Raw genomic sequence first — 21,415 nt, 5'->3', positions numbered from 1 at the left:
CAGGAGTTCGGGAATTCAGGAATGGGGGACTGCACCTCCGACATCTGGGTGTGAGACCCCCTCGGGAATTCCGGGAATTCGTTGGGAATTTATGCGGATTTTGGGGGGGATTTGGGAATTCAGGAGTTCGGGAATTCAGGAATGCGGGGACTGCACCTCCGACATCTGGCTCTGAGGTCTTGGGAATTCCGGGAATTCTTTGGGAATTTTTGCGGATTTTGGGGGGAATTTGGGAATTCAGGAGTTCGGGAATTCGGGAATGGGGGACTGCACCTCTGACATCTGGCTGTGAGATCCCCCCGGGAATCGGGGAATTCAGGATTCGGGATTTTGGGAATTCCAAGAGTTGGGAATGTGGGAATGCGGGGGACTGCACCACCGACCTCTGCCTGTGATCCCCCGGGATTCGGCAATTCGGGGACTCCGGGAGTCGGACGAAATAAATCCAAAGGAAACCCCTCCCTTTTTCCTGCTCCTTGCACGCGCCTTGCACGCCCCCCGCGCACGCGCCGCGCGCTCGACACGCCCCCCCCCCCCCGCGTTGCACAACCCCGGGCACGTGACCCCGCCCCTTGCACACTCACCTCCCGCCCCCTCGCACGCACGCACGTGACGCACACGCACGTGACGCACCCTTGCACACTCACACTCGTGACCCCCCCCCGCCCCCCCCATTTGCACGCTCACCTCACACCCGCCTCCCCTCCCGCCGCCCCGCCCACCCCGACCAATCAGATCGCTGTTGCCAGGCAGATTTCAGCCCCTCCCGCCCCCTCCCCATCCGGGCGCTGCCGGGAAAGGCGGCGGAGGGGGGGGGGCGGGCGGGAGGCCGGCTCAGCCAATCAGAGCCGCCGGCGCGGCCGTATCCGGGCAGACCAGCGGAGCCGCGGCCAATCAGAAAAAAAAGAAAGGTCCGCGCGCGCGGCCAGCCCGGGGGGGGGGGGGGGGGCGCGCCCACTTTCGGTTCGCGCGGGGGGCGCGGGGCACGTGGCGGGACCCCCTCCCCTCCCCCTTTTCCGGGACCCCCCCCCTCCCTCCCCCCGAGTAGGACGGGACCAGGTGGGTGCGGGGCTGGGGAGGGGACAGGGCTGGGGACACCCCGGCGACACCCCCGGGTGGGCTGCGGGGCGAGGGGGGGTCCCGGCCGCCGCTCCCGCCCCGGGTGCGGAGCGCGGGGGTCGCGCCGGGGCCGCGGGGGAGGGCGCGGAGGGCGGCGGTGGCCCCGAGGGTCGCTTCCGGCGGCCTCGCCGCCCCCGAGGGTCACTTCCTGGTGGCGCATGTCCCCGTGTCGCCGTGGACTCGGAGGTCGTTTCCCGGTGTGCCGTGTCCCCATGTCCCGGGGGATCTGTTCCTGGTGGCCCTGTGGGTCTCTTCCTGGTGTCCCCATGTCCCCGTATTCCCGGGTCCCCACGCCCCTGGGAACTGTCCCTGGAGACCCCTGTCCTGATCTCCCATGTCCCCACATCCCCCTGTCCTGCTGTCCTGCTGTCCCCATGTCCCTGTCCAGCTATCCCATGTCCCCATGTCCCTGTCCTGCTGTCCCCATGTTCCCATGTCCGTGTCCAGCTGTCCCCACATCCCCCTGTCCTGCTGTCCCATGTCCCCATGTCCGTGTCCTGCTGTCCCATGTCCCTGTCCTGCTGTCCCATGTCCCCATGTCCGTGTCCAGCTGTCCCCATGTCCGTGTCCAGCTGTCCCCATGTCCGCCTGTCCTGCTGTCCCATGTCCGCCTGTCCTGCTGTCCCATGTCCCCATGTCCGTGTCCAGCTGTCCCCATGTCCGCCTGTCCTGCTGTTCCCATGTCCGTGTCCTGCTGTCCCATGTCCCCATGTCCGTGTCCTGCTGTTCCATGTCCATGTCCTGCTGTCCCATGTCCCCATGTCCGTGTCCTGCTGTTCCATGTCCATGTCCTGCTGTCCCATGTCCCCATGTCCGTGTCCAGCTGTCCCATGTCCCTGTCCTGCTGTCCCCATGTCCCCACATCCCCCTGTCCTGCTGTCCCATGTCCCCATGTCCGTGTCCTGCTGTCCCGTGTTCCCATGTCCGTGTCCAGCTGTCCCCATGTCCCCCTGTCCTGCTGTCCCATGTCCCTGTCCTGCTGTCCCATGTCCCCATGTCCCTGTCCTGCTGTCCCATGTCCCTGTCCTGCTGTCCGATGTCCCCATGTCCCTGTCCTGCTGTCCCATGTCCCCATGTCCCCTGCCAGGCCCACCGGCGATGTCCCCATCCCCTTTCCAGCGCCTCACACATTCCCCTCTATAACCCATAAACCGGGATTTTTTCCCGGTTTTCACTAAAATTCCCAGTTTTCTCCCCCTCCCCGTTCCCGTCAGGACTCGGCTGCCATGGCTGACGAGGAGCTGGCGACCAGAGGTGGTGGCAGGAAGGTCACTTTGTCACCTGGAGGTGCCCGGGGCGGCGCCACCGAGTCCAGCACGCTGCTCCAGGAGCTGCGGGGAAACATCTCGTAAGGGCAGCGGGAATTCCGGGAATTCCGGGAGTTCCTGCAGAGTTCCCCAAAGTGGGGGCATGGGATGGGCTTGGGGAATTCCAGGAATTCGGGGGATTTTGGGAATTCCTGGAGAGCCCCCCCAAACTGGGGATGGGGGGGGGGGCAGCATGGGATGGGCAGTGGGATTTTTGGGAATTTTGGGAATTCCCGGGGGTTTTTTTGGGATCATCCCTGACCTTTGCCCTCTGTCCCGCAGCAAATCCGTGCAGAGCAAGGTGGACTCCATCCTGGTGAGTGTTTCCCTGGAACGCCGGCCTGGGAATTCCCAGGATTTTCCTGGGGTTTTTGGGGGCGATCCCGGCGGATCCTGAGCCTTGTCCCTGTCCCTTTGTCCCCTCCCGGTGTCCCCTGGGGAGCAGCAGGACGTGCAGAAGTTCTCGGACAGTGACAAACTCTACCTGTACCTGCAGCTGCCCTCGGGGCCCAGCCTGGGCGAGAAGAGGTGGGGTGGGATCCGTGGGGTGGGATCCGTGGGGTGGGATCCGTGGGGTGGGATCGGTGGGGTGGGATCCGTGGGGTGGGGTCGGTGGGGTGGGATCCGTGGGGTGGGATCCGTGGGGTGGGGTCCGTGGGGTGGGGTCGGTGGGGTGGGATCCGTGGGGTGGGGTCCGTGGGGTGGGGTCCGTGGGGTGGGGTCCGTGGGGTGGGCTCCGTGGGGTGGGCTCCGTGGGGTGGGATCTGTGGGGTGGGATCTGTAGGGATGGGATCCACGGGATGGGATCCATGGGATGGGATCCGTGGGGTGGGATCTGTGGGGAGGGATCGGTGGGGTGGGGTCCATGGGGTGGGGTCCATGGGGTGGGATCGGTGGGATGGGATCGGTGGGGTGGGATCTGTGGGGTGGGATCTGTGGGGTGGGATCAGTGGGGATGGGATCCACGGGATGGGATCCACGGGATGGGATCCACGGGATGGGATCCATGGGGTGGGATCTGTGGGGTGGGGTGGGATGGGACAGGCTGGAGCTGGTACAGCGCGGTCACACCAGGGCCAGCACACAGAGATGCCAACAGCCTCTCGTCCCTGTCCCTGTCCCTGTCCGTGTCCGTGTCCTGTCCCTTTCCCGTTCCCTTTCCCTGTCCCATCCCTGTCCCCTGTCCCTGTGTCGCTGTCCCCATCCCTGAGCCATCTCTTTCCCTGTCCCTTTTCCCTGTCCCATCTCTATCCTTATCCCTATGCCTGTCCCCATCTCTGTCCCCTGCTGTCCCCTGTCCCTTCCCCTGTCCCCTGTCCCTCTCCCTGTTCCCTGTCCCTTTCCTTTTCCCTGTCCCCATCCCATCCCTGTCCCTGTCCCCTGTGGCCGTCCCTTTCCTTTTCCCTGTCCCCATCCCATCCCGTCCCTGTCCCCGTCCCCTGTGGCCGTCCCTTTCCTTTTCCCTGTCCCCATCCCTGTCCCCGTCCCCTGTGGCCGTCCCTTTCCTTTTCCCTGTCCCCATCCCATCCCTGTCCCCGTCCCCTGTGGCCGTCCCTTTCCTTTTCCCTGTCCCCATCCCATCCCTGTCCCTGTCCCCTGTCCCTGTCCCTTTCCTTTTCCCTGTCCCCGTCCCTGTCCCCGTCCCCTGTGGCCGTCCCTTTCCTTTTCCCTGTCCCCATCCCATCCCTGTCCCTGTCCCCTGTCCCTGTCCCTTTCCTTTTCCCTGTCCCCGTCCCTGTCCCCGTCCCCTGTCCCTGTCCCTTTCCTTTTCCCTGTCCCCATCCCATCCCGTCCCTGTCCCCGTCCCCTGTCCCTGTCCCTTTCCTTTTCCCTGTCCCCATCCCATCCCGTCCCTGTCCCCGTCCCCTGTGGCCGTCCCCTCAGCGGCGGCAGCGCGGAGCTGAGCTCTCTGGGCACGGCGGAGCACATGCACGCCTGCAGCTGGATCCGCAACCACCTGGAGGAGCACGGCGACACCTGCCTGCCCAAGCAGGACGTCTACGACGCCTACAAGTGAGCCCGGGGGCCGGGGACACGCGGCGCCGCGCCCCGCTGTCCCCATGTCCCGATGTCCCCATGCCCCCCATCCTGAGATCCCATGTCCCCGTGTCTCTTGGGACCCTGTGTCCTGGTGTCCCCGTGTCCTAGTGTCCCATGTCCCCATATCCTGACATTCCATGTCCCCCTGCCCTGATGTCCCATGTCCCCACGCGCTGATGTCCCCTGTCCCCCTGTCCCACTGTCCCCCTGTCCCAATGTCCCCTGTCCCCACACGCTGATGTCCCCTGTCCCGCTGTCCCGTGTCCCATGTCCCCGTGTCCCGCTGTCCCCACGCGCTGATGTCCCGTGTCCCCGTGTCCCCTGTCCCCACACACTGATGTCCTGTGTCCCCTGTCCCATGTCCCCATGTCCCCATGTCCCCGTGTCCCGTGTCCCCTGTCCGCACGCGCTGACGTCCCGTGTCCCCTGTCCCGCTGTCCCATGTCCCCGTGTCCCGTGTCCCCCGTCCCCACGCGCTGACGTCCCGTGTCCCCTGTCCCCGTGTCCCCGTCCCGCTGTCCCATGTCTCCGTGTCCCGTGTCCCCGTGTCCCCCGTCCACACGCGCTGACGTCCCGTGTCCCCTGTCCCCGTGTCCCCTGTCCCGCTGTCCCATGTCTCTGTGTCCCCGTGTCCCGTGTCCCCCGTCCGCACGCGCTGACGTCCCATGTCCCCTGTCCCCGTGTCCCCTGTCCCGCTGTCCCATGTCTCTGTGTCCCCGTGTCCCGTGTCCCCCGTCCCCACGCGCTGACGTCCCGTGTCCCCTGTCCCCGTGTCCCCTGTCCCGCTGTCCCATGTCTCCGTGTCCCGTGTCCCCGTGTCCCCCGTCCCCACGCGCTGACGTCCCGTGTCCCCTGTCCCCGTGTCCCCTGTCCCGCTGTCCCATGTCCCCGTGTCCCGTGTCCCCCGTCCGCACGCGCTGACGTCCCATGTCCCCTGTCCCCGTGTCCCCTGTCCCGCTGTCCCATGTCCCCGTGTCCCCGTGTCCCCCGTCCCCACGCGCTGACGTCCCGTGTCCCCTGTCCCCGTGTCCCCTGTCCCGCTGTCCCATGTCCCCGTGTCCCGTGTCCCCCGTCCCCACGCGCTGACGTCCCGTGTCCCCTGTCCCCGTGTCCCCTGTCCCGCTGTCCCATGTCTCCGTGTCCCGTGTCCCCGTGTCCCCCGTCCACACGCGCTGACGTCCCGTGTCCCCTGTCCCCGTGTCCCCTGTCCCGCTGTCCCATGTCTCCGTGTCCCGTGTCCCCGTGTCCCCCGTCCGCACGCGCTGACGTCCCATGTCCCCTGTCCCCGTGTCCCCTGTCCCGCTGTCCCATGTCCCCGTGTCCCCGTGTCCCCCGTCCCCACGCGCTGACGTCCCGTGTCCCTGGGCGCAGGCGTTACTGTGACAATCTCGGCTGCCGCCCGCTGAGCACGGCCAACTTCGGCAAAATCATCCGCGAGATCTTCCCCAACATCAAGGCCCGGCGCCTGGGGGGCCGCGGGCAGTCCAAATATCCTTCCCCGGATGCAATTCCTGCAGGCAGATGCTGCTTTTCCCGGTTTGCCCTGGCTTCCCCAGTTTTTCCCTGTTGTTTCCCTTTTTTTTTCCCGTTGTTTCCCATTTCTTTCCAGGTTTTTTTTTTCTGTTTTTTTCCCTTTTTTTTTTTCCTTTTTTTCACATTTTTTCCCTTGTTTTCCCCCCTTTTTTTTTTCCCTCTGTTGTTTTCCCGTTTCCCCATTTTTCCAGTTTTCTCCTATTTTTCCCTATTTTTTTTCCCTGGGGTTTTTCCCCATCTTTTTTTTCTCCATTTTTCCCCCCGTTTTTTCCCCATTTTTCCCCCCATTCCCGAGGGTTTCTCCAGGGCTTCCTTCCCAGTTTTCCGTGCCGGGTAAAACTCCTTGACCCTTCCCCACGTACTGCTACGGCGGCATCCGGAGGAAGACCGTGGTCAGCCTTCCTCCCCTGCCCAGCCTGGACCTCAAAGTCACCGAGACCGTGAGTCCCGGGGGGGATTTATGGGGTCATTTATGGGATCCATGGGATCCATGGGATTGATGGGATCCATGAGATATATGGGGTCATTTATGGGATCCATGGGATTTATGGGATTGATGGGATCCATGAGATTTATGGGGTCATTTATGGGATCCATGGGATTGATGGGATCCATGAGATTTATGGGGTCATTTATGGGATAGGATTTATGGGATTATTCATGGGATCTGTGGGATGGGATGGGATGCGTGTTGGTGCACACCTACAGCAGCGAGGTGACGGTGTCCCCGCTCTGATGTCCCCTGTCCCTGTCCCTGTCCCTGTCCCTTTCCCCTGTCCCTGTCCGTGTCCCTGTCATCTGTCCCTGTCCCCAGCAGTTGGAGCTGGCCGAGCTGGTGCAGTCCTACAGCACTGTGACGGTGTCCCCTCTCTGATGTCCCTGTCCCCTGTCTGACATCCCTGTCCCCTCTCTCATGTCCCTGTCCCCTCTCTGATGTCCCTGTCCCTGCTCTGATGTCCCTGTCCCCTGTCTGATGGCATTGTCCCCGCTCTGATGGCACTGTCCCCTCTCTCATGTCCCTGTCCCCTGTCTGATGTCCCTGTCCCTGCTCTGATGTCCCTGTCCCTGTCCCTGTCCCCGCTCTGACGTCCCTGTCCCTGTCCCCAGCAGTCGGAGCTGGCCGAGCTGGTGCAGTCCTACAGCGCTGAGGTGACGGTGTCCCCTCTCTGATGTCCCTGTCCCCTGTCTGATGGCACTGTCCCCTCTCTCATGTCCCTGTCCCCACTCTGACGTCCCTGTCCCTGTCCCCAGCAGTCGGAGCTGGCCGAGCTGGTGCAGTCCTACAGCGCTGAGGTGATGGAGGCCGCCTGCGCCCTCACCTGTGACTGGGCCGAGAAGATCCTCAAGCGTTCCTTCAACAACATCGTGGAGGTGGCGCAGTTCCTGCTGCAGCAGCACATCATCAGCTCCCGCGGCGCCCGCGCCGACCTGCTCATGGCCATGGTGCTCTCAGGTCCGCTGGGGACGCCGGGGACGCGGCCCTGGCACCCCTGGGGACGGTGGCGCCGCCCCGGGGGGCTGGAACTCCTCTGGGGACATTGCCACCCACCTTGGGGACACTGGGACCTCGTTGTGGGGCATTGGCACCCCCCTTGGGGACAGTGGGACCACCCTGGGGGGCTGGCAGACCGTTGGGGACACTGGGACCCCCTTGGGGACAGTGGCACCCCCCTTGGGGACAGTGGGACCGCCCTGGGGGCCTGAAACTCCCTTGGGGACAGTGGGACCCCCTTAGGGACAGTGGGACCCCCTTGGGGACAGTGGGACCACCCTGGGGGGCTGGAGCTCCCCTGGAGACAGTGGGACCTCCTTGGGGACATTGGTACTGCCCTTGGGGACAGTGGGACCCCCTTGGGGACAGTGGTACTGCCCTTGGGGACACTGGTACCTCCCTGGGGGGCTGGAGCTCCCCTGGGGACAGTGGGACCCCCTTGGGGACAGTGGTACTGCCCTTGGGGACAGTGGGATCACCCTGGGGGGCTGGAGCTCCCCTGGGGACAGTGGGACCCCCTTGGGGACAGTGGTACCGCCCTTGGGGACACTGGTACCTCCCTGGGGGGCTGGAGCTCCCCTGGGGACAGTGGGACCTCCTTGGGGACATTGGTACTGCCCTTGGGGACAGTGGGACCGCCCTGGGGGGCTGGCAGACCCTTGGGGACAGTGGTACTGCCCTTGGGGACAGTGGGACCGCCCTGGGGGGCTGGCAGACCCTTGGGGACAGTGGTACTGCCCTTGGGGACAGTGGGACCGCCCTGGGGGGCTGGCAGACCCTTGGGGACACCGTCAGTCCCTTGGGGCCATTGTTACCCCTCTAGGGACATTGTCAGTCCCTTGGGGACAGTGGGACCCCCTTGGGGACACTGTCACACCCTTGGGGACACTGTCACCACCCTATGGGGCTGGCACTTCGTTCCCCACCCGCGGTGTCCCCTGCCACCCCAGTGACGTCCCCGTGTCCCGCAGAGAACCCGGACAAGGCCCCCCAGGAGCCTCGGGGGGCTCCGGCAGCCCCCAAAAAGAACGGCCTGGACGCCGCGGAGAGCGCGGAGCAGGTGAGACCCCCCGAGCCGGGTGACACCGACCCCGATGTCACCTCCCTCCCTCCCGAGGCCACGTGTGTCTGTATCTTTACCCTACGGATCCATATCCTTATCTGTGCGTCCGTATCTTTGACTCCGTGACAGCTGTAACGCTGCGTTTATCTGTAGATATCTCTAGAGGTATCTCTGTATCGATATCTGTATCTATGGATATATAGATATATAGGTATACGTATCTCTCTGTATATCTATATATACATATATCTGCATGTATCCATATATAAAGCAAACTTTATAACGTTTATAGTACTGTATATTTCTATATATATATCTATAAAATTATAGAGATGCTGTGTAATTATATAGATATGCCTATGTATATCTATAAATATTTATATATAGGTGTATACGTATTTATATATATATTTATATATTTTTTATCTATCTGGATCTATATCTAAATTGATACATATCTATATATCTGTAATCTATATAACATTTATAGCACCATATATCTCTCTATCTTTATCTATATCTGTTTAATATATATTTTTATATATCCCTATCTCCATCTGTATCTAAATTGATACATATCTATATATCTGAAATCTATATAACATTTATAGCACTATATATCTCTCTATCTATCTACATCTGTTAATCTATATCTAATCTGTACCTATATGTATCTATAGCTTTATATATGTGCGTGTGTGTATTAATATATTTATCTATCTATCCATCTTATCTAATCTGTATCTATATATATCTCTAACTTTATATATGTGCGTACATATATTAATATATTTATCTCTCCATCTTATCTAATCTGTATCTATATATACCTATAGCTTTATATATGTGCGTGTGTATATTAATATATTTATCTATCCATCTTATCTAATCTATATCTATATATATCTATAGCTTTATATCTGTGTGTGTGTATATTAATGTATTTATCTCTCCATCTTATCTAATCTGTATCTATATATATCTATAGCTTTATATATGTGCATGCATATATTAATATATTTATCTATCCATCTTATCTAATCTATATCTATATATATCTATCGCTTTATATCTGTGCGTGCATATATTAATATATTTATCTATCCATCTTATCTAATCTGTTTCTATGTATACCTGTAGCTTTATATATGTGCGTGCGTATATTAATATATTTATCCATCTTATCTAATCTTTATCTACATACACCTCTAGCTTTACGTACGCGCGTGCGTATATTAACGTGTTTATCCATCGCTCCGTCTATCTACGCGGATCCGTCTGTCTCCAAGTCCCGTTCGGTGACACGCATGCTTGTCCCCACAGGCCAAGAAGGACGCTGTCCCCAAAGGCCACCAAGCCCAACCACCGCGGCCGGACAAGAAGAAAGCGCCGGAGCCCGCCAAGGCCTCCGCCGGCCCCAGCAGCCCGCAGGTGAACGCGCTGGTGGCCCGCCTGCCCCTGCTGCTGCCCCGAGTGTCCCCCCAGGAGCGTCCCCCCGCCACCCCCGCCGCCAGCCCGGCGCGCCCGTGCCCTCCCGTGCTCGTCCCCAAGCTGGCGGGCGGCGCGGTGAAGGTGGCGCTGCCGCTGCCCCCCGGCGTCCTCAGCCCCCCGGCCGCCATCCCCGTGCTCAACGTGCTGCTGCCCGGAGCCCTGGGGGTCCCCGAGAGCCCCCGGCCGGGCGGGGACAGCGAGGGACAGCGGCACGGGAAGGCCACCAAGCGTCCCTCGGAGGGAGGAGGAGGAGGAGGAGGAGGGGGGGACACGGCGGCCACCAAGAGGAGGAGGGGGAGGCCCAGGAAGAGGCCGGAGGAGGACGGGGATGTCGCCAAGGGGGACGAGGGCGGGGAGTCGCCTCCTCGAGGGAGCGGCGGTGTCACCGGGGGTGTTGGGGACGGGGACGGGGCTGGGGAGGACGCGGAGGTGGACGGTGACGCGGCGGGTGGCGGGGACGGCGGCGGTGTGGCCGCGTCGCTTGGGGACGGTGCCACCGTGGCCCTTGGGGACAGCGCGGGCGGTGGCAGCGCCACCGTGCCCCTCGTGGGCAGCCCAGCTGGGGCAAGCGGCCTCGTCCCCCTCGGGGACGCCGTGGTGGATGGCAGTGCCACCGGTGGGGTGGATGGCAGTGCCACCGTCGCTCTTGGGGACGGCCCAGACGGTGACACTGTCACCCTCTTCCTCGTGGACATCTCGGACACCGGAGGTGCCGCTGTCCCCCTTGGGGACGCTGCGGTCAATGGCAATGTCACCATCTCCCTTGGGGACAGTGTGGTCAGTGGCAGTGCCACCGTCCCACTTGGGGACAGCTCAGCTGAGGGAAGTGCCGCTGTCCCCCTTGGGGACGCTGCGGTCAGTGGCAATGTCACCATCTCCCTTGGGGACAGTGTGGTCAATGGCACTGCCACTGCCCCTCTTGGGGACAGCTCAGCTGGGGACAGTGCCACTGTTCCCCTTGGGGACAGCTCAGTCAGTGGCAGTGCCACCGTCCCTCTTGGGGACAGCCCAGCTGGGGACAGTGCCACCATCCCCCTTGGGGACAGGCCGGTCAGTGCCAGTGTCCCTGGTGGTGGCTCTCCTGGCGGTGGCAGTGCCACTGCTCTCCTTGGGGACAGCTCAGCTGGGGACAGCGTAGTCAATGACAGTGCCACCATCCCCGGTGGTGGCTCTCCTGTTGGTGGCACTGCCACTGTCCCTGTCAGTGACAAGCCAGTCACAGGCAGTGTCACTGTCCCTGTGAGGGACAAACCAGACATTGGCAGTGCCACCATCCCTGTCCAGGACAGCTCACCTGTGGCCAGTGACATTGGGGACAGGCCTGTCACAGTCAGTGCCACCAGTGAGGACGGGCCGGTCACTGAGAGTGCCACCACCCCCGTTAAGGACAGCCCAGCCAGGGCCAGTGACACTGGGGACAGGCCTGTCACAGTCAGTGCCACCACTGGGGACAAGCCCGTCTCTGAGAGTGCCACTGTCCCTGTCAGGGACAGCTCACACAGGGACAGTGACACTGGGGACAGGCCGGTCAGTGGCAGTGCCACCACTGGGGACAGCCCAGCCAGGGTCAGTGACATTGGGGACAGGCCGGTCAGTGGCAGTGCCACCGTCCCTGTCAGGGACAGCTCGCCCAGGGCCAGTGGCACTGTTGGGGACAGGCCTGTCACCAGGAGTGTCACCATTCCCATCAGGGACATCTCAGCTGGTGGCAGTGCCACTGTCCCTGTCAAGGACAGCTCCTCCAGGCCTAGTGGCACTGTTGGGGACAGGCCTGTCACCAGGAGCGCCAGTGTCCCCATGGCTGGTGGCAGTGGCACTGTCCCTGTCAAGGACAGTCCATCCAGGAGCAGTGGCACTGCTGGGGACAGGCCTGTCACCAGGAGTGCCACTGTCCCTGTCAGGGACAAGCCGGTCAGTGGCAGTGCCACTGTCCCCAGCAAGGACAGCTCCTCCAGGGGCAGGGCCACCACTGAGGACAGGCCTGTCACCAGGAGTGCCACCACCCCTATCAGGGACAGCTCATCCAGGCCCAGTGCCACCACTGGGGACAGGCCTGTCACCAGGAGTGCCACCATCCCCATGGCTGGTGGCAGTGCCACTGTCCCTGTTAAGGACAGTCCATCCAGAGCCAGTGCCACCACTGGGGACAGGCCTGTCACCAGGAGTGCCACTGTCCCTGACAGGGACAGCCCGGCTGGTGGCAGTGCCACTGTCCCTGTCAAAGAAAAGCCGGTCAGTGGCAGTGCCACCGTCCCTGTCAGGGACAGCGCAGCCAGGGCTGGTGGCACTGGGGACAGGCCGGTGACCAGGAGTGCCACCATTCCCATCAAGGACAGCCCAGCTGGTGGCAGTGCCACCATCCCTGTCAGGGACAGCTCATCCCAGGGCAGGGCCACCACTGGGGACAGGCCTGTCACCAGGAGTGCCACCGTCCCTGTCAGGGACAGCCGAGGTGGTGGCAGTGCCACTGTCCCTGTCAAGGACAGCTCATCCCAGGGCAGGGCCGCCACTGGGGACAGGCCTGTCACCAGGAGTGCCACCGTTCCCACCAGGGACAGCCCGGCTGGTGGCAGTGCCACCGTCCCTGTCAGGGACAGCCGAGGTGGTGGCAGTGCCACTGTCCCCGGTCAGGACAGCTCGCCCAGGGTCAGTGGCACTATTGGGGACAGACCAGTCACCAGGAGTGCCACTGTCCCCATCAGGGACAGCCCGGCTGGTGGCAGTGCCACTGTGCCCAGTAAGGACAGCTCATTCAGGGGCAGTGGCACTGCTGGGGACAGGCCTGTCACCAGGAGTGCCGCCATTCCCAGCAGGGACAGCCCGGCTGGTGGCAGTGCCACTGTCCCCAGTAAGGACAGCTCCTCCAAGGCCAGTGCCACCACTGGGGACAGACCAGTCACCAGGAGTGTCACTGTCCCTGTCAAGGACAGCCCAGCTGGTGGCAGTGCCACTGTCCCTGTTCAGGACAGTGCAGCCAGGGCCAGTGACACTACTGGGGACAGGCCTGTCACCAGGAGTGCCACCATTCCCATCAGGGACATCTCAGCTGGTGGCAGTGCCACTGTCCCTGTCAAGGACAATCTGGCCAGCGGCAGTGCCACCACTGGGGACAGGCCAGTCAGTGGCAGTGCCACCATCCCTGTCAAGGACAGCTCACCCAGGACTAGTGCCACCACTGGGGACAGGCCAATCAGTGATGTCACTGTCCCCGTCAGGGACAGCCCGGCCGGTGGCAGTGCCAGTGTCCCTGTTAAGGACACCTCATCCCAGGGCAGTGCCACCCCTGGGGACAGGCCAGCCAGTGGCAGTGCCACCATCCCTGTCAAGGACACCTCCTCCGGGGGTGCTGGCACTGTTGGGGACAGGCCTGTCACCAGGAGTGCCACCATTCCCACCAAGGACAGCCCGGCTTGTGGCAGTGCCACTGTCCCCATCAAGGACAAGCCGGTCAGTGGCAGTGCCACCCTCCCTGTCAGTGCCAGTGTCCCTGCTAAGGACAGCTCATCCCAGGACAGTGCCACCACTGGGGACAGGCCTGTCACTGGCAGTGCCACCATTCCCACCACGGACGGCCCAGCTGGTGGCAGTGCCACTGTCCCCATCAAGGACAAGGCGGTCAGTGGCAGTGCCACTGTCCCCAGTCAGGACAGCTCCTCCAGGGGGAGTGGCACTGTTAGGGACAGGCCTGTCACCAGGAGTGCCACTGTCTCCATGGCTGGTGGCAGTGGCACTGTCCCTGTCCCTGTCAGCTCATCGCAGGGCAGTGCCACCACTGGGGACAGGCCTGTCACCAGGAGTGCCACCATTCCCACCAAGGACAGCCCAGCTGGTGGCAGTGCCACTGTCCCTGTCAGGGACAGCTCATCCCAGGACAGTGCCACCATCCCTGTCAGGGACAAGCCAGTCACTGGCAGTGCCACTGTCCCCGTCAGGGACAGCTCACCCAGGGCCGATGGCACTATTGGGGACATGCCTGTCACTGGCAGTGCCACCGTCCCCATCAAGGACAGCCCGGCTGGTGGCAGTGCCACTGTCCCTGTCAAGGAAAAGCCGGTCAGTGGCAGTGACACCCTCCCTGTCAGGGACAGCCGAGGTGGTGGCAGTGCCAGCGTCCCTGTCAAGGACAGCGCAGCCAGGGGTGATGCCACCACTGGGGACAGGCCTGTCACCGGCAGTGCCACCGTCCCTGTCAGGGACAAGCCGGTCACCAGCAGTGCCACTGTCCCCAGTAAGGACAGCTCATCCAGGGCCAGCAGCCCTGGGGACAGGCCTGTCACCAGCAGTGCCACCGTCCCTGTCAGGGTCACCTCACCAAGGGACAGTGGCACTATTGGGGACAGGCCTGTCACCAGCAGTGCCACCGTCCCTGTCAGGGTCACCTCACCCAGGGCCAGTGGCACTATTGGGGACAGGCCTGTCGCTACCAGTGTCACCGTCCCTGTCAGGGTCACCTCACCCAGGGCCAGTGGCACTATTGGGGACAGGCCTGTCAGTGGCAGTGCCACCGTCCCTGTCAGGGTCACCTCACCAAGGGACAGTGGGACGACTGGGGACAGGCCTGTCACCAGCAGTGCCACCGTCCCTGTCAGGGTCTCATCACCAAGGGACAGTGGCACTATTGGGGACAGGCCTGTCACCAGCAGTGCCACCGTCCCTGTCAGGGTCACCTCACCAAGGGACAGTGGCACTATTGGGGACAGGCCTGTCGCTACCAGTGTCACCGTCCCTGTCAGGGACAGGCTGGGTGGTGGCAGTGCCACCATCCCCACCAGGGACAGGTCACCCAGAGACAGTGGCACTGGGGACAGGCCCAGCAGGAGCAGTGCCACCATCCCTGTCAGGGACAGTCCAGCCAGGGACGGTGCCACCGCTGGGGACAGGTTGGTCAGGGGCAGTGGGAGTGTCCCCATCAGGGACAGGTCACCCAGAGACAGTGGCACTGGGGACAGGCCGGGCCGGGGCAGTGCCACCATCCCTGTCAGGGACAGGGCCACCACTGGGGCCAGGCCGGGTGGTGGCAGTGCCACTGTCCCCATCAAGGACAGGTCACCCAGAGATAGTGGCAGCGGGGACAGGCTGGGTGGTGGCAGTGCCACTGTCCCCATCAAGGACAGGTCACCCAGAGACAGTGGCAGCGGGGACAGGCTGGGCGGTGGCAGTGCCACTGTCCCCATCAAGGACAGGTCACCCAGAGACAGTGGCAGCGGGGACAGGCTGGGCGGTGGCAGTGCCACCGTCCCCATCAAGGACAGGTCACCCAGAGACAGTGGCAGCGGGGACAGGCTGGGTGGTGGCAGTGCCACTGTCCCCATCAGGGACAGGTCACCCAGAGATAGTGGCAGCGGGGACAGGCTGGGTGGTGGCAGTGCCACTGTCCCCATCAAGGACAGGTCACCCAGAGATAGTGGCAGCGGGGACAGGCTGGGTGGTGGCAGTGCCACTGTCCCCATCAGGGACAGGTCACCCAGAGACAGTGGCAGCGGGGACAGGCTGGGTGGTGGCAGTGCCACTGTCCCCATCAAGGACAGGTCACCCAGAGACAGTGGCAGCGGGGACAGGCTGGGTGGTGGCAGTGCCACCGTCCCCATCAGGGACAGGTCACCCAGAGATAGTGGCAGCGGGGACAGGCTGGGTGGTGGCAGTGCCACTGTCCCCATCAAGGACAGGTCACCCAGAGATAGTGGCAGCGGGGACAGGCTGGGTGGTGGCAGTGCCACTGTCCCCATCAGGGACAGGTCACCCAGAGATAGTGGCAGCGGGGACAGGCTGGGTGGTGGCAGTGCCACTGTCCCCATCAAGGACAGGTCACCCAGAGACAGTGGCAGCGGGGACAGGCTGGGTGGTGGCAGTGCCACTGTCCCCATCAAGGACAGGTCACCCAGAGACAGTGGCAGCGGGGACAGGCTGGGTGGTGGCAGTGCCACTGTCCCCATCAAGGACAGGTCACCCAGAGATAGTGGCAGCGGGGACAGGCTGGGTGGTGGCAGTGCCACTGTCCCCATCAGGGACAGGTCACCCAGAGACAGTGGCAGCGGGGACAGGCTGGGTGGTGGCAGTGCCACCGGCCCCATCAAGGACAGGTCACCCAGAGACAGTGGCAGCGGGGACAGGCTGGGTGGTGGCAGTGCCACCGTCCCCATCAGGGACAGGTCACCCAGAGATAGTGGCAGCAGGGACAGGCCAGGCAGGGGCAGTGGCACCTTCAGGGACAGGGTGGTCAGAGTCAGTGCCACTGTCCCCATCAGGGACATCTCAGCCGGTGGCAGTGCCACCGTCCCTGTCAGGGACAGCGCAGCCAGGGGCAGTGCCACCTCTGGGGACAGGCCAGGCAGGAGCGGTGCCACCCTTGGGGACAGGCAGGGCTGGGGCAGTGTCACCACTGGGGACAGACAGAGCAGGGGCAGTGTCCCCATCAGGGACAGGTCACCCAGGGCTGGTGGCAGCTGGGACAGGAGTAGTGGCACTACTGGGGACAGGTCAGGCAGTGGCAGTGTCCCCATCAGGGACAGGTCACCCAGGGCCAGTGGCAGCTGGGACAGGAGCAGTGGCACCATTGGGGACAGGCCTGGCAGTGGCAGTGCCACCGTCCTTGTTAGGGACAGGTCACCCAGGGCCAGTGGCAGCTGGGACAGGAGCAGTGGCACCATTGGGGACAGGCCTGGCAGTGCCACCATCCCCTTCAGGGACAGGTCACCCAGGGCCAGCAGCAGTGGGGACAGGCCGGGCAGTGGCAGTGTCCTCTTCAGGGACAGGTCACCCAGGGCCGGTGGGGTCAGGCTGGTCAGGGACAGTGCCACCGTCCCCTTTAGGGACAGGCCACGCAGGGCTCGTGCCACCATGCCCGTCAGGGACAGGTCACTCAGAGCCACTGACAGTGGGGACAGGCCGGGCAGGAGCAGTGCCACTGTCCCCATTGAGGACAGGTCCATCACTGTCACTGTCACTGTCCCCATCAGAGACATGCCGGTCTCTGGCAGTGCCACTGTCCCCTTTGGGGACAGGCTGGTCAGGAGCAGTGCCACTGTCCCCTTTGGGGACAGGCTGGTCAGGAGCAGTGCCACTGTCCCCGTCAGGGACATGCCAGTCTGCGGCAGTGTCACTGTCCCCTTTGAGGACAGGCCGGTCACTGTCACTATCCCCATTGAGGACAGGCCGGTCAGTGACAGTGGCACTGTCCCCATTGAGGACAGGCTGGTCACTGTCCCTGCCGCTGTCCCCATTGAGGACAGACCGGTCACTGTCACTGTCCCCATTGAGGACAGGCCAGTCAGGGACAGTGGCACTCCTGGGGACACTCCAGTCTCTGGCAGTGTCACTGTCCCCATTGAGGACAGACCGGTCACTGTCCCCATTGAGGACAGACTGGTCACTGTCCCCTTTGAGGACAGACCGGTCACTGTCCCCTTTGAGGACAGACCGGTCACTGTCCCCATTGAGGACAGACTGGTCACTGTCCCCTTTGAGGACAGACCGGTCACTGTCCCCATTGAGGACAGACTGGTCACTGTCCCCTTTGAGGACAGACCGGTCACTGTCCCCATTGAGGACAGACTGGTCACTGTCCCCATTGAGGACAGACCGGTCACTGTCCCCTTTGAGGACAGACCGGTCACTGTCCCCATTGAGGACAGACCGGTCACTGTCCCCTTTGAGGACAGACCGGTCACTGTCCCCATTGAGGACAGACTGGTCACTGTCCCCATTGAGGACAGACTGGTCACTGTCCCCTTTGAGGACAGACCGGTCACTGTCACTATCCCCATTGAGGACAGGCCGGTCAGTGACAGTGCCACCCCTGGGGACACGCCAGTCCCCAGCAGTGCCACTGTCGCTGTCAGGGACAGCCCATTTTGGGCCAGTGGCACGGCTGGGGACAGCGGCATGGCCGGCAGCGCCGCTGTCCCCATCAGGGACTGCCCGTCGCGGGGCACTGCCACCATCGTGGACGCTCTGGTCACCCTGAGTGGCAGCGTGGTGGACAGGAGGATCCTGGGCAGTGTCACCGTCCCCGTCAGGTCCAGCCTGTCCAGGGGCACTGCCACCATCGTGGACACGCCCGTCTTTGTCAGTGCCACCGTCCTGGTCGGGGAGTCCATCCCCAGGGTGACGGCCACCATCGTGGAGTCCAGGGTCCTCGGGGACACGCTGGCCTGTGGCAGTGCCACCATGCCTGTCGCGCTGGCCTGTGGCAGTGCCACCATGCCTGTCAGGGAGTGCCCGCCCAGGGGCAGTGCCAGCCTCCACGGCAGGGACAGTGCCACTGTCACCATCAGGGACTGGTCAGGGAGGGACAGTGCCACCGTCCCCGACAGGGACTGGGCAGGAGGGGACAGTGCCACCACCCCTGGTGGGGACGGTGCCACCATTTCTGACAGGGCCTGGACAGGCAGGGACAATATCACTGTCACCATCAGGGACTGGTCAGGACGGGACAGTGCCACCGTCCCTGGTGGGGACGGTGCCACCATCCCTGGTGGGGACAGGTTAGGCAGGGACAGTGCCACTGTCCCCGTCAGAGAATGCCCGTCCAGGGGCAGTGCCACCATTGGGGACAGGCTCGGCGGTGGCAGTGCCACCATCCCTGTCAGGGAGTGTCCATCCAGGGGCACTGCCACCACCACTGGGGACAGGCCCGGCAGTGCCACCACCACTGGGGACAGGCCCGGCAGTGCCACCACCACTGGGGACAGGCCCGGCAGTGCCACCGCGCCCTCCCGGCCCGTCACACCCGCCCGGCCCGTCACACCCGCCCGTGTCAGCGTCATCAGGGACGGCAGGACGGGCACCAGGGTGACACCGGAGGCGCTGGCACAGCGAGGTCACGACCAGGCCGGGTCCCCCCTTGGGGACACGCGGGGACACACGAGGGCGGGCACGGGGACGGCGTCGTCTGCGTCACACCAGTAAAAACCAGTAAAACACCGGTGGCTCCAGTATGGCCGGCATGTGTGTGAGCCCGGGCACCGGGAGGGGACACGGGGAGTGGGGAGGGGACACTGGGAGTGGGGAAGGGGGACACGGGCAGTGGGACACGGGGCACTGGGAGGGGACTCTGGAAACGGGGACATTGGGAGTGGGGAGGGGGACATGGACACTGGGAGGGGACACTGGGAGTAGGAAGGGGACATTGGGAGTGGGGAGGGGGACATGGACACTAGGAGGGGACACTGGGAGTAGGAAGGGGACATTGGGAGTGGGGAGGGGGACATGGACACTGGGAGGGGACACTGGGAGTAGGAAGGGGACATTGGGAGTGGGGAGGGGGACATGGACACTAGGAGGGGACACTGGGAGTAGGAAGGGGACATTGGGAGTGGGGAGGGGGACATGGACACTGGGAGGGGACACTGGGAGTAGGAAGGGGACATTGGGAGTGGGGAGGGGGACATGGACACTGGGAGGGGACACTGGGAGTAGGAAGGGGACATTGGGAGTGGGGAGGGGACACGGGCAGTGGGACAGGACACGGACAAGGACGAGGACAACCCGTGCCACCCTCCCTGGCCGGTGACAGCGACAACCGAGGCGACTTTTCCTCCCCAAAAAATCGCAGATTTCCGTCAAACGCGCAGCTCACGGGGGTGTCGTGCGAGGCCACGCCCGTAATCACCATAAACCGCGCCCTCGTACCATATATGTCAATAAACACCGCCCTCTTCTGCATCCAGTGCGATGGCCACGCCCACTGATGTAACAAGCAACGCCCCTCATTGTATTCCGCATGCAGACCACGCCCCACTGCCCATATTAGCATTCAAACCACGCCTACCTATTCATATAAGCTGAATAAGCCGCACCCCCAGAACAGACTGCGCCCCACTGCCCATATTAGCATTTCAAACCACGCCCCTCATTGCATTCTGCACGCAGGCCAAGCCCCACTGCCCATATTAGCATTTCAAACCACGCCCATATATTCATATAAGGGGCTAAACCGCGCCCCTCTTTGCATTCCTCATGCAGATCACGCCCATACATTCATATAAGGTAATAAACCACGCCCCTCATTGCATTCCACGGCCAGACCACGCCCCACTGCCCATATTAGCGTTGAAACCACGCGATATATTCATATAAGCTGAATAAACCACACCCCCAGATCAGACCACGCCCCACTGCCCGTATTAGCAGTCAAACCACGCCGATATATTCATATAAGCTGAATAAACCACACCCCCAGATCAGACCACGCCCCACTGCCGTATTAGCATTCAAACTGCGCCCATATATTCATATAAACTGAATAAACCACGCCCCCAGATCAGACTACGCCCCACTGCCCATATTAGCGTCGAAACCACGCCGATATATTCATATAAGCTGAATAAACCACACCCCCAGATCAGACCACGCCCCACTGCCCGTATTAGCATTCAAACTGCGCCCATATATTCATATAAACTGAATAAACCACGCCCCCAGATCAGACTACGCCCCATTGCCCATATTAGAGTCGAAACCACGCCGATATATTCATATGAGAGTAAACCACGCCCCCAGATCAGACCACGCCCCACTGCCGGTATTAGCAGTCAAACCACGCCGATATATTCATATAAGCTGAATAAACCACACCCCCAGATCAGACCACGCCCCACTGCCGGTATTAGCAGTCAAACCACGCCGATATATTCATATAAGCTGAATAAACCACACCCCCAGATCAGACCACGCCCCACTGCCCGTATTAGCATTCAAACCACGCCGATATATTCATATAAACGGAATAAACCGCGCCCCCCGATCAGACCACGCCCCACTACCCGTATTAGCATTCAAACCACGCCGATATATTCATATAAGCTGAATAAACCGTGCCCACAGATCAGACCACGCCCCACTGCCCTATTAGCATTCAAACCGCGCCCCCACCTCATTCCGCACTCAGACCACGCCCCACTGCCCATATTAGCGTCGAAACCACGCCCATATATTCATATAAGCTGAATAAACCGCGCCCCCAGATCAGACCACGCCCCACTGCCCTATTAGCATTCAAACCGCGCCCCCACCGCATTCCGCGCTCAGACCACGCCCATGCTAGCACGCAAACCACGCCCGCACATCCATATAAGGAGTCACCCACGCCGCCTCCCGGCGCTCCGCCGGGCCGGCAGGGGGCGCTGTGGCGGCGCCTCAGCCCCGGGAGGCGGCGCCGGGCCGGGCCTGGGGAGGCTCCGAGCGGCCCCGCTCCGCCACCGGCCCCGGCCCCGCTCCGGCCCCGCCGCGGCGCCGGCCCCGCCGCTCCGCCGCCTCCTTGCCGCCCTTGCCGTGCTCTCCCCGCCGCCCCGCTCCTCCCCGCTCCCTCCCCGAGGTAAGCCCCGGCCCGGCTGGGCCCCCTCAGGCCGGTTCTCGCCGGGCCCGCTCCGT

At 62.6% G+C, this 21,415-nt stretch overlaps 1 protein-coding gene across 1 annotated transcript; it reads left to right on the top strand.

Annotated features, from left to right (window-relative positions):
- Nucleotides 1-995: 995 nt before the first annotated feature.
- RFX5 (regulatory factor X5) lies at nt 996-18,952 on the top strand. The gene is made up of 12 exons (XM_066206523.1): nt 996-1,059; nt 2,334-2,467; nt 2,709-2,742; nt 2,872-2,954; nt 4,311-4,439; nt 5,838-5,954; nt 6,358-6,439; nt 7,251-7,452; nt 8,463-8,551; nt 9,878-12,277; nt 12,351-14,341; nt 17,023-18,952. Exons 2-12 carry the CDS (start codon nt 2,346-2,348, stop codon nt 18,950-18,952), a joined length of 7,179 nt encoding a protein of 2,392 aa, XP_066062620.1. The 5' UTR covers nt 996-1,059; nt 2,334-2,345.
- The last annotated feature ends 2,463 nt before the right edge of the window (nt 18,953-21,415 follow it).

Source organism: Chamaea fasciata, unplaced genomic scaffold (genome assembly GCF_029207755.1).
Source record: "Chamaea fasciata isolate MVZ Bird 193981 ecotype frontalis unplaced genomic scaffold, bChaFas1.0.hap1 SCAF_31, whole genome shotgun sequence".
Taxonomy (NCBI): Eukaryota; Metazoa; Chordata; class Aves; order Passeriformes; family Sylviidae; genus Chamaea; species Chamaea fasciata.
This window is presented reverse-complemented; position numbering and strand designations above follow the sequence as displayed.

Coding starts and splice junctions, on each gene's coding strand:
- RFX5 (XM_066206523.1), top strand. CDS start 2,346: ATGGCTGACGAGGAGCTGGCGACCAGAGGTGGTGGCAGGAAGGTCACT. Junction 2,743..2,871: donor GCAAGGTGGACTCCATCCTG/GTGAGTGTTTCC, acceptor CCTGGGGAGCAG/CAGGACGTGCAGAAGTTCTC. Junction 12,278..12,350: donor TCCCTGTCAAAGAAAAGCCG/GTCAGTGGCAGT, acceptor ACAGGCCGGTGA/CCAGGAGTGCCACCATTCCC.